The sequence below is a fragment of the Penaeus chinensis genome, chromosome 39 (assembly GCF_019202785.1).
Source record: "Penaeus chinensis breed Huanghai No. 1 chromosome 39, ASM1920278v2, whole genome shotgun sequence".
Taxonomy (NCBI): Eukaryota; Metazoa; Arthropoda; class Malacostraca; order Decapoda; family Penaeidae; genus Penaeus; species Penaeus chinensis.
The window spans coordinates 23,590,082-23,610,081 of record NC_061857.1 but is presented as its reverse complement, the minus strand read 5'-3'; the positions used below and the strand labels follow the sequence as shown (position 1 = coordinate 23,610,081).

Below are 20,000 nucleotides of genomic sequence, written 5' to 3'. Positions count from 1 at the left end.
GGAGGGAGGGAGGGAGGAGGGAAGGAGGGAAGGAGGGAGGGAGGAGGAAGGAGGGAAGGGACGGGAGGGAAGGAAGGAGGGGTGGGAGGGACAGGAAGGAAGGCTGGAGGGAAGGAAGGAGGGAGGTGGGAGGAAGGAAAGGAGGGGATGGATTGGGAGGGAAGGAGGGAGGGGAGGGAGGGGAAGGCGGAAGGAAGGAAGGAAGGAATGAGGGAGGGAGGGAGGGAAGGAAGGAGGAGGGAGGGAGGAAGGAAGGAGTGAGGGAGGGAAGGAGGGAAGGGGAGGGAGGCAGGAGGGAGGGACGGAGGGAGGGAGGGAGGGAGAAGGAGGGAAGGAGGTAGGGAAGGAGGGAAGGAGGGAGGGAGGGAGGGCGGGCGGGAAGGAAGGGAAGGAGGGAGGGAGGGAGGGGAAGGAGGAGGGAAAGGAGGGGAGGAGGGAGTGGATGGAGAGAGGGTATAAGGGGGGAAAGGAAGAACGGAGGAAGGAAGGATGGAAGTAAGGCCGGGAGGGAAGGAAGGGAAGTGAGGGGAGGGAGGGAAGGAAGTAAGTAAGGGGGAGGGAGGGAGGGAAGGAAGTAAGGGAGGGAGGGAAGGAGGGAGGAAGGTTGGGAGGAAGGAAGGTTGGGAGGGAGGAAGGTTGGGAGGGAGGAAGGTTGGGAGGGAGGAAGGTTGGGAGGGAGGAAGGTTGGGAGGGAGGAAGGTTGGGAGGGAGGAAGGTTGGGAGGGAGGAAGGTTGGGAGGGAGGAAGGTTGGGAGGGGGGAAGGTTGGGAGGGAGGAAGTTTGGGAGGGGGAAGTTTGGGAGGGCGGACGTTTGGGAGGGCGGAAGTTATGGGGAGGAAGGTTGGGAGGGAGGAAGGTTGGGAGGGAGGAAGGTTGGGAGGGAGGAAGGTTGGGAGGGAGGAAGGTTGGCTGGGGCGGAAGTTGGGAGTGTAGGAGGTAGGGAGGGAGGAAGAGGTTGGGAGGGAGGAAGGTTGGGAGGGCGGAAGGTTGGGTGGGGGAAGGTTGGGAGGGAGGAAAGGTTGGGAGGGAGGAGGTTGGGAGGAGGAGGTTGGGAGGAGGGAAGGGAACGGAGGGAGGAAGGTATGGGAGGGAGGGCGGGAGAAAGACAGAAATTGGAGAGAGAAAGATCGAAAGAAAGAGAGAGAGAAAGAAAGAGAAGAGGAGAAAGAAAGAGAAAGAGAGGAAGGAAAGAAAGCGAAAGAGAGAAAGAAAGAGAAGAGAGAAGACAGAGAAAGAGAGAAGAAGAGAAAGAGAGAAAGGAACGAGAGAAAGGAAAGAGAAAGAGAGAAAGAAAAGAGAAGATTGAGAAGAATGAGAAAGGAGAGAAAGAAAAGTGAAAGAGAGAAAGAAAGAGGAAAAGAGAGAAAGAAAGAGAAAGAGAGAAAGAATGAAAGAAAGAGAGAGGGAGGGAGTAAGGGAGGTAGGGGTGGAGGGAGAGAGGAATTGAGGAAATAAGAGAGGGAAGGAGGCAGGATGAGAGGGAAGGGAGCAGGGAGGGGGGGAGGGAGGGAGGGCGAAAGTGGGGGGATAGAGTAGGAGAAAGAGAGAGAGAGAGGGTAAAGAAGAGAGGGAGGGTAGGATGGGAAGGAAGGATAGAAGAGGGAAAAGAAGGGTGGGAAGGATGAAAGGAAGAAAAGGAAGAGGTGAAGGAATGGAGAAAGGGATTGAGGGAGGGAATGAGGGGGGAGGTCGAAGGATGGAAGAAGGGAGGAAGAAAAGTGAAGGGAATAAGGGAAGGAAGGGAGAGGGAGGAGCAGTGGTAGAGAGAGGAGAGGAGAGGAGAGGAGAGGAGTGAAGAGAAGAGAAGAGTGACGAGAAAGAGAAGAGAAGAGAATGAGAGAGAGAGAGGAGAGGAGAGGAGAGAGGATGAGAAGAGAAGAGAAAGAGGAAGAGAAGAGAAGAGTAGAGAAGAGATGAGAAGAGAAGAGAGAGAAGAGAAGAGGAGAGGAGAGGAGGAGAAGAGAGAGGGAAGAGAAGAGAAGAGGGAAGAGAAGAGAAGAGAACGAGAGAGAAGCGAAGAGAAGAGAGAGAAGAGAGATGAAGCGAAGAGAAGAGAGAGAAGAGAAGACGAGATGAAGAGAAGAGGATAGAGAGAGATGAGGAAGAGAAGAGAAGAGAAGAAGAGGAGAGGAGAGGAGGTGGAGAGAAGAGGAGAGGAGCAGGAGAGGAGGAGAGAGGAGAGGAGAGGAGAGAAGAGAAGAAAGGAGAGAAGAGAGGAGTGAGATAAAAACACTGATACCAGGATGGGCAGACAGCCAAAAAATGAAAAAGGCAACAGAGTGAGGAAAAGAAGAGTGGGGAGGGGAAGGGGAAGGGGAATAGGGGACGAAGGGGAAAGGGGTAGGGGAAGGGGAAGGGGAGGGGAAAGGGAGGAAGGGGAAGGGGAGGGGAAGGATTGGGAGTATGGGAGAGGGTGCTCTGGGTTGGGGTTGGGCAGGGGTGGGGGTGGTGTCATTCATTTCATGGTTAGGCGGGGGGGTGCGGGATCATGGCGTCATGGTCTGGCTTGATGCCTTCCTCACCGTGGGTCGGTGGGGTCTTGGCGGGTCACGGTCGGGGCGGTTGTTGAGGGCAGTTGATCATGGTTTTGATGTGGGGATAGGCTGGTGGCAGGTGTGGTAAGAGTGGTTGATTTTTGTGGTTGAGTGGGTTTTTTTTTGGAAGTGTTGGGCGGAAGCTCGGCGCGAGAGAAGATCGCGCGGGAGAAGAAGACGAGGGCGAGATTCGAGAGGGGAGCAATCATTCGAGAGAGGAGCTGCGCTAGGCCGCTAGAGCGCGCGCGCGAACCAAAACAAAAGACAAGACAGCACGCTCGAGAGAGTCACGCAAGCAAAGCCCCGCCAGAAGCATTCCGAAGAAGAAGACCGAAAGGCAGAACTCACGGGCAAAAAGAACGAACCAGCAAGCGAGGCGACAGAGAAGAGAGAGCAGCGGCGACGGAAAGGCGAGAAGGAAGCCAGGGGGACGAGCTAGAGCGCGAGAGAGCGAGAGAAGAGAGAGAGAGAGCGAGGAGAGAAGAGAGAGCGAGCGAGCGCGCGGCGACCTGCCGACGGCCAAGTTAATGAACACCAGTGCAAGGACCGCACACGACGACCGGCCCGGCCAGGAAGTAAGTCACGCTGCCCGTCAATTACCGGAACTTCACCTTTCCCTTGCCGTTCCCGTTCCATACCTACTTTCCAACTTCCTTTCCCATTTTCTCTTCCCTTCCTTCTTCCATCTTCCATCCATACCATCCATCATCCTCCATCCCATCCATCCATCCTCCCTCCCATCCACTCATCTCCCTCTCTCTCCCTCTTCTCCTCTTCTATCCTTCCCTTTCTCCCTCCTACCCTCCCTCCCTCCGTTTAACCTTCTTCCCTTTCCCTTCCCTTCCCTTCCCTTCCTTCCCTTCCTTCCCATCCATCCCATTCCCATCATCCCATCCTTCCCATGCCAATCCCATCCCTCCCCTCTCTCCCTCTCTCCCTCCTTTTTCCTCCTCCCTCCATCCCTTCCCTTCGTTTTCTAACTCCTTCCTTCTTCTCCAGCCCTCCCTCTCCCTCCTCCCTCTCCCTCTCCCTCCTCCCTCTCCCTCTCCCTCCCCCTCTCCCTCCCCCACCCCTCCCCTCCCCTCCCCCTCCCTCCCTCCCCTCCCCCTCCCTCCCTCCCTCCCTCCCTCCCTCCCTCCCTCCCTCCCTCCCTCCTCCCTCCCTAGCTACCTCCCCCCTCCTCTCTCTCTCTCTCTCTCTCTCTCTCTCTCTCTCTCTCTCTCTCTCTCTCTCTCTCTCTCTCTCTCTCTCTCTCTCTCTCTCTCACCTCCTGTTTTCTCCCCATTATCCCCCTCATTTTCTTTTTTCTTCTATCTTCCTGTTTCCCTCTTCCAGTAAATAATTCTGCTTAGCTATTTATTGTATGATACTTATTTTCTTTTATATTAGATTTATAGCCAGCCATCATAAACAGGGATATTATAACATATTATTTTCTTGATTTTCTAGGTATAATGGTTTTTTACCACCCTGTGATAAGGGTAGACGTAGAAGCAAGTTTGTGTTGCACAGACGCCAGGCGGCCAATGGAGTCAAACCTGCTCGGCATTATGTGGTGCGAACACCACAAAATACACAGGTAATATTTGTTTTCTTTTTTCTTCAAGAGGTAATCTTCGTTATACTTGATTCATATGAGTTTTGTTTGTTACTTAGATTATATTTTATTCATTTTAATTTAATGATAGTATTCTGTGAATGTGAAGATAGATTTTGACATTTTGAATTTTTTCTTTTTCATTGACATTTCTGCATGATGTGCTGAACAAAATATTCTTACAGGCTATATTGGACGCCCAGCAACACAGCATCTCATATACGCTATCACGAAACCAAGCGGTGATTGTAGAGTATCAGTTAGATACAGAGACAGACATGTTTCAAATTGGTCGGTCGTCTGAAACACCCATAGACTTTGTTGTTATGGACACGATACCTGGTGATAAACATGGGGAATTGAAGGTAAGGTGTAATTATCAATCATCATACAGTTTTAACTCGCGTCTGTTCTTTTTCATATTCTATATACAGTTTATATCAGTGATGTTCTGTGATATTGGTTTTAATGATCACCTGCATTTTTTCCTTGTCTCTTGTTATTTTCTTTTTTATTAAGCTGTGAGAATATTTCCTTAAGAAAAATTGTTTTTTTCAGGTGACGCAGAGTACAATTAGCAGATTTGCGTGTCGTATAATTGCTCACAGAACAACTCGCACCACTCAGGTTTATGCTGCTGGCTTCGATTCGTCGAGAAACATATTTCTGGGGGTGAATTTCTTTTATTTCAATGTTTTTAGAAGCTGTATGATATTTTTATGATTTCCTTTAATGAATGGAATTGATATATATTGTAAGAGGTTCATTAGGAAATGTGCTATTTTCAATTTCTCTGGTGTTTGTTTGTTTTAGTAACAGAAACTCGGTGGTATACAGAATTTATTGTATGGATTGGAAAATATGATTAAGCACATTCATGAATCAATTTTCAAAAAAACGCATCTAACTGAACCTTATTTGACTCCAGGAAAAAGCGACTAAATGGCAGAACAATGGAGAAATTGATGGCCTGACAACAAATGGGGTCCTCATCATGCATCCACCAAGTCAATTTTGTGGAGGAGAGGCCAAACCGGGCATCTGGAGGGAAGTGTCAGTCGGGGGAGGTGTTTATGCATTAAGAGAATCACGGTCTGCCCCACAGAAAGGCATTAAGGTGTGTTACATTTTCACATGTTTTGGTATTGTTATTGTAATTGTTGCTGTAATTAATTTTGCTGTCTGTAGTCCCTTTTTTTTATACATTATATCATTATTGTATTTGTTACTATAGTCCTGTTGATTATCATATCCAGTTTTATTGTCATTGTTATCTATCAACACAACTTCCATTGTATTCGAATTATGTGCAGTGTTTTACATGAGATATGAAATGAAAACTACAATTACTTTTCCAGATTGATGAGGAAACAAATGTATTACAAGATGGCACGTTGATAGACTTGTGTGGAGCTACGTTACTATGGAGGTCGGCAGAGGGTTTAGGAAAATCTCCCGTAAGTTCTCTCACATATTTGTGAAATATTAGACTAGTATCATTTGTAGACACTTTTTTTTTTTAGTCGTAGTAGTCAATATGGAGTATTTGATAGTTATATTTTTGAAGGGGGGGAGTGGGAGAAAGGGTTGTGCATATTCAAGGTTTCCTTTATTTTTATTAACATTGTCATTATTATGCCTTTCAAACTTTTGATAGACGTGATTGGTAGATAGATAGAATTGATAGATGGTTTAATCTGTGATAAATTCTTAACCCAATGCCGATGGCCATGGCATGTACATATGTACTATGCCCACTGTGAGTGTTTGTTTGATTGTTTTTACACATAGATGGCTACACTTCTACTAGGTCACCAATGAGCCAGTCACGAGTACTGTCCTGTCTCGTCCGTTTACCCTTTTCTTTGATATACGAAAATATTTTACGTTATCTTATTTTGCTGTTACTGATGTTTATAACATTATAGTAATTATAATGTTTATAAAAAAAAAATAACACCATCGATTTTCATAGCTACTAGTAAAAAATATGTTTTTCCCAGCAATTCAAATCATGCTAAGGTCACAACTTCTACTACTTGACTCCTTTGTGGCTAAGCCATCTATGCGCAGAGACATTTCACAAAAATTTAGAAAATGAGTAAAGCATTTTCCACATTATTTATTCATTTTCCCCAGCAGCATTGGGTTAATTGACCAAGTTTACATGTGTGTATGTGCGCATGTGTGTATGTGCGCATGTGTGTGTTTATGTATGTAAGAGCCATATATATAATTATAAAAAAAATAATGAGTTAAGCACAACTTTGTCTAACTTCCAGACGAAACGACATCTAGAACAGATGGTGGACGAGCTCAATGCAGGTCGTCCACAGTGCCCTGTAGGACTCAATACCTTAGTCATACCCAGAAAGGCTACCCTCACAAGCACGGAAAAGCAGCCTGTAGTGTATCTGAACTGTGGCCATGTGCAGGGTTTACATGAGTGGGGTCATGAGAAGGACTCGAATTCCCACACTTGCCCTATGTGTCTTAAGGTAATCTTGCTCAGTGTTTATTTGTGTGTGTGGGTCATTCTGTCCCAGGTTTCCCCTGTAGGGAATGCTGCGCCGTGTCTGTGCACCAGGCTATTATATTCTTCTCTCCATTGTGGTTTCAGGGTGCATAGTTACCCATCATGCTGGATAATTGAAATTATACATTTTCCGATTCAGTGATGGTGGTGTTGTGTAGCAAAGCTGCAGTTGAAATTGCAGTGACACTAGATTCAATATCTGTGAAGAAAGTGAACCATTGTATTTCTCACCGTGCTATCGAGACAAAGTGCTACTGCAGTGTTTATCAAGTGAACAGATTTCCAGGTGATGAAATTAGTGTCCAGCTTTAAGTTAACTTCTCTTTCATATTGCAAAGAACTGTGATGTTGCAGATACAAAGTTACCCTGTTAAATGTGTTTTTGTTACAGTTGGAAAGAAATGATGTAATCAAATGTTGTTTAGAAATACCAAAATATTTGTTTGAACTGCTGAAAAGGAATTGAACATATCCTTTGGAATTTGTGAAAATAGTTTTTAAATGTTTATTACCATGCTCTTTGTGTGCGAAGCTCTTATCTGGATAAATGTATTTGTGACGTTAAGAAATATTATATTTTTCAGACTTTATATGGTTGATAATATTTTTCTTTGTATTTTAATTTTGTTGCTAATAGCTGTAGCTATCTGTAATGTACCTTATAATTAGTCTTTGAGCTTTGGTGGACAAGGTTTTATAAGAAGAGAGATGTCATAAAGATTTAGAAATGATGGTCAGGTAGGGTATTGCACACATTTGAACAGAATAAAGACTGTTTGTTTTAGAGTGGAGTTTTTTATTGGCTATGAGGAATAGAAGTAGGTATAATTTGTATATTAGGGAAAAAAAAAGGTTTGAATATATGAAATAAATACAGGATTGACAGACAAGAAGGTAAATGTTGATAAGGAAATATGATGGTCTTGATTATCAGGAACAGAGAAAAACCATCCATGTCTTCGATACACTTAACTACAGAAACTGGGATTGTGTTAACAGATAGTCATGTGTGTTTCAAATCAGTAGGAAGAGATGATGTGTGGTGATTATGGTTATAGATGTTTCTTGATCTGCATAGACACAGACATACACATACACATACACGTGCATGCACACGCACACGCACACGCACACGCACACGCACACGCACACGCACACGCACACGCACACGCACACGCACACGCACACGCACACGCATACGAACACGCACACGCACACGCACACGCACACGCACACGCACACGCACACGCACACGCACACGCACACGCACACGCACACGCACACGCACACGCCCACATATATACATATATACATATATACATATATACATATATACATATATACATATATACATATATACATATATACATATATACATATATACATATATACATATATACATATATACATATATACATATATACATATATACATATATACATATATACATATATATATATATATATATATATATATATATATATATATATATATATATACATATATATATATATATATATATATATATATATATATATATATATATATATATATATATATATATATATATATATACATATATATACATATATATACATATATACATATACACACATAAACATGTACATATGTATATACACATACATAAACATACACATACACATACACATACACATATACTGATTTTTCAACTGGTTGTTCAGTTAAGGCAATATAAGATGCCTAACATTACTAAATAAACCAGTTTACCAGGACTTCATCCTATCACACTGAAGAAGAGGTGGAAAATAACTCATATTTTTTAGATGTAATACTCTATCAAGTTTCCATATATGCTGTATTGAGGCAGCTCAGACTTTTGATACAGAAGGATATAGATATAGTATATGATAGATAGGGATATAGACTTAGTATAATTACATATGATAGATAGGGATGTAGATATAGTAAAGATATGAAATGGATTAGGAAAATGCAAAAAATAACACCACGAATACATAAAATTTGATAATAAATAGAGCCTACCATTTTCTGCATAGGATAGGAAGTGTTTAAAACTTTTGTAAAAGCACTCAGTGGTATTGTTAGATTTAAATCTATTTTTTATGCAAAGAAAATGTGGATGATGGTTATTTTTTTCATGGTTTTGTTCATTGGTGAAATTATATTGGTCTACATTGTAAGTCTGGTTTGTATATAGGTACTTTTTTATTATTGTTATAGTAATTAGCATATGTATACTATCCCTGATACATAATTTTGTTGTTGTTGTATATTGTAATAATTTATGAAGCTTATTTTATATCTATGTTTATTGACATATTTTGAAATGTTTTTAATCCTCCTCCTTCTCCTTATCTTCCTCTTCCTCTCCCTCTCCCTCTCCCTCTTCCCCCTCTTCTTCCCCCTCTTCTTCCCCCTCTTCTTCCCCCTCTTCTTCCCCTTCTTCTTCCCCCTCTTCTTCCCCCTCTTCTTCCCCTCTTCTTCCCCCTCTTCTTCCCCCTCTTCTTCCCCCTCTTCTTCCCCCTCTTCTTCCCCCTCTTCTTCCCCCTCTTCTTCCCCCTCTTCTTCCCCCTCTTCTTCCCCCTCTTCTTCCCCCTCTTCTTCCCCCTCTTCTTCCCCCTCCTCTTCCCCCTCTTCTTCCCCCTCTTCTTCCCCCTCTTCTTCCCCCTCTTCTTCCCCTTCTTCTTCCCCCTCTTCTTCCCCCTCTTCTTCCCCTCTTCTTCCCCCTCTTCTTCCCCCTCTTCTTCCCCCTCTTCTTCCCCTTCTTCTTCCCCCTCTTCTTCCCCCTCTTCTTCCCCCTCTTCTTCCCCCTCTTCTTCCCCCTCTTCTTCCCCCTCTTCTTCCCCCTCTTCTTCCCCCTCTTCTTCCCCCTCTTCTTCCCCCTCTTCTTCCCCCTCTTCTTCCCCCTCTTCTTCCCCCTCTTCTTCCCCCTCTTCTTCCCCCTCTTCTTCCCCCTCTTCTTCCCCCTCTTCTTCCCCCTCTTCTTCCCCCTCTTCTTCCCCCTCTTCTTCCCCCTCTTCTTCCCCCTCTTCTTCCTCCTCTTCTTCCTCCTCTTCTTCCTCCTCTTCTTCCTCCCCTTTTTCCTCCCCTTCTTCCTCCCCTTCTTCCTCCTCTTCCTCCTCTTCCTCCTCCTCTTCCTCCTCTTCCTCCTCTTCCTCCTCCTCTTCCTCCTCCTCTCCCTCCTCTTCCTCCTCCTCCTCCTCCTCCTCCTCCTCCTCCTCCTCCTCCTCCTCCTCCTCCTCCTCCTCCTCCTCCTCCACTATCACCTCTATCTCTCCCTCTCCCTCTCCCTCTCCCTACACATTTCATTCCCCTCTCCCTCCCTCTAATCCCCTCCTCCCCTCCTCCCCTCCTCCTCCTCCCCTCCTCCTCCCCTCCTCCTCCCCTCCTCCTCCCCCTCCTCCTCCCTCCTCCTCCTCCTCCTCCTCCTCCTACTCCTACTCCTACTCCTACTCCTACTCCTCCTCCTCCTCCTCCTCCTCCTCCTCCTCCTCCTCCTCCTCCTCCCTCCTCCCCCTCCCTCCTCCTCCCCTCCTCCCTCCCCCTCCCTCCTCCTCCTCCTCTTCCTCCCCTCCCTCCTCCTCCTCCTCTTCCTCCCCTCCTCCTCCTCCTCCTCCTCCTCCTCCTCCTCCTCCTCCTCCTCCTCCTCCTCCTCCTCCTCCTCCTCCTCCTCCTCCTCCTCCTCCTCCTCCTCCTCCTCCTCCTCAAAGTTGGCTTGTTGCCCTTATTCTCCAGAGTGTAGAATCTTTATTTATTTTTTTTTCACCTGGCAGTGTTGGGATATATATATGTATACCTGTATAGACATATATGTATATATATGTATATATGTATTTGAATATATAACCATACACATATAGTGAAAACATAATGATAAAATTCTATATATATTATTCTAACTTGCCATATCTTGCAGGTTGGGCCAGTAGTCAAGTTATGTATGGGCATCGAGCCTGCCTTTTATGTTGACAGTGGCCCTCCGTCATTCTGCTTTAATCCTTGTGGACATATGGCCTCTGAAAAGACAGTTAGGTAAGTTGGTCTGTTTTTTGGTGATGTAGTCATTTTTGCTTGTTCTTTTAATTAATAGTATATGTATTTCATGGGTCATGGGGTAGTGTTCGGTTTTGTATGTTTTGTAGATTAATATTAATGTATATTATTTAGGATGACAGTGCATAACATTTTTAAAATTATATTAATAATGGGTACTTTCCCTCCTTGGACAGGTATTGGGCTGCAGTACCTATTCCTCATGGGACCAATGGGTTTCATGCAGCTTGTCCATTTTGTGCTTCACCTTTAGAAGGTGACCCAGGCTTTGTCCGACTCATTTTTCAAGACAACTGCGACTGAATTCCCTCCTGGCATTACACACACACACTATAGTTATCATTGGACAACCTTTGGAATCATATCATCACAATCCTACAGTTTGATATGCACGATGTCCTCTTTTGTTGATCAGGTTTTAACAGGTGAAACTCAATTTGTCAAGACATATATATCGTTAGACTTGTTTTATGCAACTAGAATATATTGCTTGTTGAACTGTACAATAGTATGTAAAAGAAACAGTAGAGTGAATCATACCCACTGCTGGAAAGAGAGAGAGAGAGAGAGGGTTTTTGCATGATGTGTAAGTGGTTGACAAAACAAGAAAAACTGGCATATGAAAAAGTCTCTTGGAAACCGAGACACAGTGACCGCTCGCCAGCGCACTACACACCAAGCATTGCCAAAGACGGCCTCACTTGCCATCGCATACCGGGTGTTGATGTCATCTTTTCAGTAAGTATTAATTCTGCCTACAGTGGAGACTCCTGTGCTGCCAAGCCTCATCCTCATGTGAAGGAAAGTTCAGTAGGAAACTTCTGTGAAGACTGTGAGTTAAATGTGGAAAAAAAAACTTTGTTTGCATGTCAAAGAAGTGACAATGGAAAAAGGCATTGGTTCTGATGTGATGGAAGTTTATACAGTTTTATATAATAATCTCAACCATGAATATGCCCCTTATGCTGTTATTGTAAAGAAAAGGAAGATGTGTTACATAATCTTGCAGGTATACTGTACATGTTGGTATATAAGGTGGATGCCTAATATTTCAATTTTAAAAGTAGATTTTAAACTATACTTGGTGTATGAGGTGAGTCAAGGTCTGGAACTTAGTGCTGAGAGCTTACTTTTCCATTAAGCATTTGCCAACCATCCTACTGATCAGTGGAATGACTGTTTAGCATGCTGTTAACCAACGCATTCTTGGTTATTTAAAAAACGACTTGTTCATTTCAAATATTGCCAAAATGCTGTCAGTTACCATCAAACCTACCCAGCTGTTGTAGCATAACCACTAGTGAAGTGTTGATATGTTGCCAGGCATAATTTTACCTTTTGATTAAAATTATTGATAGATATTCTTACTTTTATGTTTAATGTAGTACATTAAGATTGTGGCTCTAAATTACATTGCAGGTATTTTCTTTATTTTGTCAACTCTTGTTTTACTTTGGTATGACTGTTCATGCTCTTTGAATGGTACTCTCAGCGAAACAGTGCAATGCTGTTGAATAGGTTTGTAATATATGTTCATTATTTTGCTACACCCTCACAATCAAAATAGACTTACTGTGAAGATTTGTTTGGAAATGTCCAATGGTAGGACCAAAGGAATTATGTATGCTCTTTAGCACTGTCATTGGTGACCCTCTAAACAACAGGTAGTTAGAGTTCATATTTTGTGCTTCATGCACAGATGACTCCTGATTCTGGGATGAATTTTTTTAAAGGTTCAAATTCCATCCTATACACCAACATATACAATATATGATTGATATGTCAGTGATGAAATGGTCCATATTTACTCTGTTTGAATCCTGTATTGCACTTGAAATCCTTGCCCACATCCTTGTAACAATTGAGACCACTTTAGAAGTCAGAGCCAAAAATATATATACAAGGTAAAATGTATTTCCACTAAAAAAGTAAACCATATTTGCAGTATTACCGCAAATAAACTAAAATACTCTAGTATTATTGTTTAGCCACCATCTTTATTGCTTAAAACTATGTGACTTGTACGTTTGGAAGGCAGTGTTATTTTAAAGCATCCACACAAATCAGGCTTATATATCACCCTGCACAAAGGCTCAGCATTGCCACTTCTTTGCATGGTATAGGGAAACAAAACCTTTTTTTATTTCTAAAAATGTTATGAAAGGAAAAAAAAAAGGTAACATGCCTAATATAGTGCCACTTCAACTTGCAGCAATAAATAATAGCTATTTGTAGACAGAACCACAGAAGTGCTTGCCATATTTCTTCTTAATCAGCTGTTTCCATTTATTGCATACAGGGCTATGCAGCATTATGGCATGTATGTTATCAGCTTTATTCCATAGGGCACTTATCAGTTACAAGGTATATTGTAAGACTGCGTTGATAAGGGACTTTTGAACTACCACCATTTTCTGACCTTCATTAGTTGTCAGATTTGCAAGAATTGAGGTTGAAAAGCCAGTATTGACACTTTATTTGAGCTATTGAGCATTCCAATTATGTAAAAGATGCTTTTTTTCAGTCAACTAGTACTTAAGTTTTACCACAGGAACAGAAAAAAGATCTGAGAGGAGAAAGGGATATTTTGTATTGAGAAGGTGGAGATGAATGAGGTAGAAAAGTATATATACATATTTAGTGTTTTACCAGCTCTGTATAATCACTGAAGTTATATGTGTCTTGTCTGTCTGTTGTGGACAAGATCTTGGGTGAGAAAGCTGAGCTGTCGAGCCTTTTTTGGAACTATCAATAGATGACACCAAGTACTTGGGAGGAAAACAGAGAGACATAAAAGTTCAGTGTAATTAATTACCCCAAGTTTCAAATGCCCTTTGTTAATGGCAAGGAAATCTTTCTTTTACTGTCATAGAAAGTTTATGAAATTTCATAATTTTAGTGTTCAGATCTCTTCAAAACTATTAAATTTTAAATCATTAGTTTGTCGTGACAGATTAGTATTATTTTTGTTGATATTGTATATTTCTTAGTATATTCTTAATAACAAAAATAATTTTGAATATTCTTTCTAACTTGACTGTATTTTTTTTTTTTTTTTCCAAAACAAAAGATTGGTAGGGAAATAATATAGCTAAGTGTAAAGAAAAAGTTAATTAATAAAACACTTTTTTAAAATATTAATACCCATTGTCACCAATAGAATATCTTGCGTTAATATTGATTTTGATCAGCAGTATATTAGTCTTGCAGTATTATTTGACCAAGAAGGGAAAGATTTTCATGATTTTGACATTGGGCTGTTGTTTCTGAAATGTGTAACTTTCATTTGTAAAAAGTGAAAAATGAAAATATTTGCAAGAAAGATGAAACTATTGTTCCAAGTATGAATAGAGGAGATGAAGCATGAGTATTAAAAATTTATTCGTTATACAAAGTGAGTTTATAAGCCTTTGACAGAACTAAAACTTCATTTTTTCTTTTGAATTTATCCAATCTATGTGATAACCCCTTGACGGCGGTAGTAAGGAAGAGTAAAGCAGGATAGGAAGAAATCAGAGATGCTTTTTAGTAATTTCTTGTGGTATATCAGGGACTTTGTTATAAACTATTTTAAGAAAGGTATCTCACGGAAGATCAGTTGATTTCAGTAGTGTCAGGTATGTATTAGAGATCGTAATCTGTCTTCTATTTGAAGTCTTCGTAAATCTTAAGAACGTATAACGAGCTGTGGTTGCAAGGAGACATGTTGTTGCATCATATGACCATAATGTTGTCGTGAGTTAGATTTGTCCACTAGGATAAGAAGGAAAGATTGTAATGGACTAGTATTGCTGCTAGAAAATGATGAGAAGGTGATAAAAATTTTTGTCCTTTGGATGTCAAAATAGGTGAATAGATTAAAAGATATTGATGGCAGGAGGACAGTGGAAGATAATTTTCTATTTGTTGCTCTTCTGTAGGTATGTATATTATATTATTTTATTATGTAATTGATGCAGGAAATAATGTTCATCAAAATTAGTAAAATATTGTTGATCAAGAATTTGCATAGTAGTTAACACTACTCAGTTATATGCTGTAAATAAAAGTAAGATTAGTGCAAATAATGCAGACCTTATTACCAAAATACTCACTAATATAACTTTTAGTATTTGTGTGTGAAATATTTACACATGCAAATATGGTAAATATTGCCTCATTGTGTGAAGGACACAATGTTGTTCTGTACATTGAATGGATCATCTCATTAATGTAAATGATAAGTAACAGAAAACCGCTGTCAAGGGGTTAAGTGTATTATTTGTGCCTGACTTGGTGGGTGCATCTTTGGAGCTGCGTTCGTGGAGGTTACAACACATCCTGGGCTGACAGGGTGAATGTGGAATCAGATACTTGCATACACCTGTGCCTACAGTCACTCTCATAATCTACATGTATCTTCATACTGGCTAGCACACTCACACTAATGTTTTACATTTTACATTTACATTCACATGTGCAAAAATATATACAAACACACAGACACACACAGACACACAGACACACACAGAAACACACAGACACACACAGAAACACACACAGACACACACAGACACACACAGACACACACACACACACACACACACACACACACACACACACACACACACACACACACACACACACACACACACACACACACACACACACACACATTTATGATTATATTTTCTGAAATTGCAATTGAAAAGAGTACATTCATGTGTTCTCCCTGAGCACATCCATTTTACACCCAGACATAACCTTGAAATTTTTAAAAAGACATGGATATATGTTTATATAAATATGTATTTATATTTATATATATGTAAACATAAACGAGGATAGAATAAGTAGTTGGTTATTGATTCCAAAATGTGGAGTGTTTAATTGGTAAGATAATGGTTGATTTGAGTGTAATATTTTTTTCTTCTTCTTCACCCTCTTGTAGGTAGGAATTCTGTTTTTGTGACTTATACATCGAGTGTATTTAAAGAGCTGAAGTCGCAGGGCGTTGTTGTTGTACACTTTCCGAGTTCAGCCTGGAGTATGACCCTTAATGGCAGTCTCGGAGACGAGTTGCCAGTTAGATTTACGAAGCCTTGCTGTGGTCACATGTGAAAAGTATACAGGGCGACATGACTTGTTGTAGCCAGAGCGTTTTTTAAGAACTTATGCAGTAATTCATCACTTCTAAATTTAGAATCTGCTCCTGGATTTTAAATTGTCATTTACAGCTGGTGCTAGATGATGGAATGAAAGACAGAAGGCCAGCTGAGTCAGAAAGGCACTTCAAGTGTTAACATACTGGAGATAGATAATGATAAAGTAACTCACCTTTTCTTCTAAACCTTGTTCCTTGAAATAGTTTGCTTTAAATGAATATTTAATTATTATTTTTATTATTATTATTATTATTATTATTATTATTATTTTTATTATTGGTACTGGTATTGATATCAATATTTATATTGGTATTATTATTATTTTTGTTGTTATTATGTTACCATTATTATCATTATTGCTATTATCAATATCATTATCATTATCATTTTGATAATGATTATATTGAGAATTTTTATTCTCATTATACAGATAACAATTATAATGCTATTATCCTTATCACAGTTTTATTGCTGTTATTTTGATTATGATTACTTTGTTTCATTTGTTTTAATTTTTAGTATATTGTCGATGCTAGCATTATCACCATTACTATTATTAAGGATAATGTCAGTATGTGATGAAATACACTTTGAGCCATTTGTTGAGAGAAAAATTTTCAGTCCAAAAAGATCAATATATATTAAGAGGAACACACTGCTGACTATGTTGTTAATGAACAGGTTGGATAAGCAGATGGTGTTAGGAGTGGACGTGTGACACAGACAGGCTGTACATAAAAGAAAAAAAGAAAAAAAGAGAAAAAAAAAATGTTGTCCCTTTGTATCAATGAGCTATTTTTGTACTCAAGATGTGGTGACCTAGAAGTTAGTCATTGCTATGATGATGATGATGATGTAATATACAATTATTATTATTATCACTTGTACATCCCCCCCCCACCCCCATATCCCCCTAGCCATGAGAGTGTGGGGCCCCTTACTGTGAGTAGCTGATAATTGTGTTGGGAAGGAACTCTTGACTCGGCCAGGTGAAACCAGCCAGGAGGGGAGAGGAAGAAGAGGAGGAGGAAAAAGAGGAGATGAGAGGTGAGAACAAGAAGAGGTGGTGGTATTGAGAGGTGAGAAGAGGAAGAGGAAGTGGTGGTGAGAGGTGAGAGGTGAGAGGTGAGAGAAAGAAGAGGAAGAGGAGGAGTTCGGATAAAAAAGAGGTGGTGAGAGGAGTCACTTATGGAGAGTGAGAATGAGATAGAGAGAAAGAGAAAGAAAGAAAGAAAGAGAGGAAGATATGTGTGCTGAGTAAACATTCTTTATTGGAAGTAAATGGTGCATTGGTGAAAAAAAAAATTGTTTTCTTTATTATTTTTCATACAGTGTATACCAAATTATTAGTATTTGGCTGCATTTTGCATGTCTAATATATGAACTGGACTACGTTGAGCAGTAAAGAGGGATTTGTTAAAAAGTTGTCAATAGGAAGTCACAATCATTGCCAACAAATGGAAAGCAAAATAAAGGAGAGAGCATATGTATGAAGATGAGATTAGCACCCAGTAGTCATTTGTTGTTACTACTACATTACTAGATTCCATTTTAGGGATGCAAAAGATGCATGCGTTAAACCATTATGCCAGTTTTCTTTGTTTTTCTTATAAAGAGATATGGACAGTGGGTGGATAGGTGGGTGAAACTGATAGATAAGATGGTCTGTTTGTATGTAGCTCTGTATGTGAATGAAAGTGTACATTTATTGAAATATATTTTGAAGGATAAGAATTATTCAATAATACTTTCATAACATTGGGTTCTCTGATTTAGAATTCTTGTCTTAATTGGTACCTATTTCCTAATTGGTTTTAGGGTCAGACTTTGTACATAAGAAAAGAAACCTTACAGAAATACAGTTTGTCCTTGATATTATGGAACCTTATTCCATTAGTGCAGTTTGCTCTAAGTATCTAGCACTTGATTTTATTGTTCATCCTTAAACATTAGATAAAAGGGAAATTATACAATGTTATCCTTTTTATACATATGCTATTATACACTTTTATTTACTGGCAAGTAAAATTTATCCATGCCACATGATTCACACCGGCTCTGACATGAGGCACATGTATGCAAATAAAGACACAGATCATAGCCAGTGTTTTCTTACTCATACAGAATAAAGTACAGTAAAGAGATTACAAGTGCATTTTATCTGTATTATCCCAAATCTATTATGTAGGGTCCACTTTGTCAAGGGTGAACTGTACATTCAGACATTCATAGACATGTCTCAAACATACAAATATCCATTCACTTACACACACCCTGAAACAGATACAAGCAAATGGATATGCTTGTCACCCATACCCATGTACATGCACACATGCATAATCACATACATGTACACATGCTACTTATGTAATGCAATCTTCCCAAGTCATTAAGAGTAAAGAAAATTATTATGTAACTTTAAAGTTCATTGGAAGAAAAATTAAAGTAAAATACAAATGAAGTCTATAGTGAATATTTAGTTCAGTCTTAGTATAACTTTCTGAGTATATCATTATGTCGTGAAATCTTTTGGGGAATAGATTTTTTTTTTGCAATGGGCATTAGCGATGATTTTATTTATGTTCCTATTATTACTAAATCTGTTGGTGGTTACAGTATTTTTTACCTTCAGAAATTTACACACATAACCTTATAGCAGAAAATTCAATGTAATCAGCATGGAGAGTTGATATTGGGTAATACTGATATGCTGCTATATATCCCACTAATTCTTATGGTTCCTAACAGACTCTACTTTTAAAGTATTTAAAACTGAATGAATTGTCTGAATGTTCAGTTGTGTTACAGTGTATTTGTATTGAGCCTTGTCAACTTAATTTCTCTTAAGAAAAAGAAAGATTAACTAAAGAAAAAATGGAAAATGTGAATGAACCTGAAAAAAAATATTTAGAATATTTTAGAGTATGTATTCACATGTATACATATGCATTCATATGCATTCATATGATTGAAATATATAGCACTGGGACTTGGTACTAAACTTGTATTTTATGTTACCATTGTGCATATCAAGCACTGAAATAACCTTGCTAGCATGCCACTATACCATAAAGGTCAGTGGGGCTTGCAAATGTATTCATCATGTACCATTCTTTGTAATGCAGTATATACATGTCCATATTTGGATGATTATGTAAGTTGTGTGTGTTGAGAGAGAGAGAGAGAGAGAGAGAGAGAGAGAGAGAGAGAGAGAGAGAGAGAGAGAGAGAGAGAGAGAGAGAGAGAGAGAGAGAGAGAGAGAGAGAGAGAGAGAGAGAGAGAGAGAGACTGATTGATAAGTTGACTGGATGAATGACAAACTGATTTCTGAATGGATGGTCTAGTCACAGTATGATCATGTCACTCACTCGAGCACCTCTGTACATAGTTTATTCCCTAAACAGACTGTGATTCTTTTTTATAGGTCCAGAGTTATCCTAGGGCTTGGGCTGGGGTAAGGCTCATGGTGTGGCAAAAAAAAACACAAGTATGGAACCAGCGTTACCACTTCACTCCTAATTGTGTATTATAAGTGGTTCTTTGATGTGTTAAACTGTAGCACTTATGACCTACCGAGCAGTTTGCTCGCTTGAACATTGCTTTGATAAACAGTTTGCATTGAACTTATGACAAATTTGTTTGTGTGGATTCTGGTATGGTTTTTAATTTTGTTAAAGGTTCACTCATTATCCTTCCCAGTGTTTATAAGAAATGAGCTAGATCTGATCAGGTGCCGCTTTGCGTCTGGCAGTTTGCCGCTTCATAACAGAAGTTTTTATGTATATATAATGATGTTTCCTTGTTAAGAACTTGCTTATTTCAACAGATATATATTTATCCTCTGAGTATAGGATATTTTACATTTGGTCATACAAGCAATTTATTGTTTCACATTTTATATTAATGAAAATGATAGACAAGCTTCTTATCAAATGTTATTCTGAGCAAGGTAAACTCTTAGTTGTATTATGATCTATGTAAATCTAAGGAGCTGCATTATCTTAAAGTATGCTAATTAGGGCAGAAAAGAAATGCCATACTGAGGAGCTTTTCCAGAAAGTTCAATCTAAACTTGTGTCATATAAAATGTATCAAGTATTCCTTCAGAGTAAATATTTTAACCCCATTTAGAC

The 20,000-nt window shown here is 40.0% G+C and overlaps 1 protein-coding gene across 2 annotated transcripts in view; it reads left to right on the top strand.

Moving 5' to 3' along the window:
- Positions 1 to 14,117, top strand: part of LOC125046401 (protein pellino-like) — a 100,606-nt gene extending 86,489 nt beyond the window's left edge. For both annotated transcript variants that reach the window (XM_047644157.1, XM_047644159.1), the window contains exons 3-10: positions 3,984 to 4,113; positions 4,317 to 4,496; positions 4,690 to 4,803; positions 5,060 to 5,248; positions 5,490 to 5,588; positions 6,414 to 6,629; positions 10,587 to 10,702; positions 10,900 to 14,117. In XM_047644157.1, the coding sequence (XP_047500113.1) occupies positions 3,984 to 4,113; positions 4,317 to 4,496; positions 4,690 to 4,803; positions 5,060 to 5,248; positions 5,490 to 5,588; positions 6,414 to 6,629; positions 10,587 to 10,702; positions 10,900 to 11,026 (1,171 nt within the window). In that variant the 3' untranslated portion in view covers positions 11,027 to 14,117. The remainder of the gene's footprint in view (positions 1 to 3,983; positions 4,114 to 4,316; positions 4,497 to 4,689; positions 4,804 to 5,059; positions 5,249 to 5,489; positions 5,589 to 6,413; positions 6,630 to 10,586; positions 10,703 to 10,899) is intronic.
- Positions 14,118 to 20,000: the final 5,883 nt, after the last annotated feature.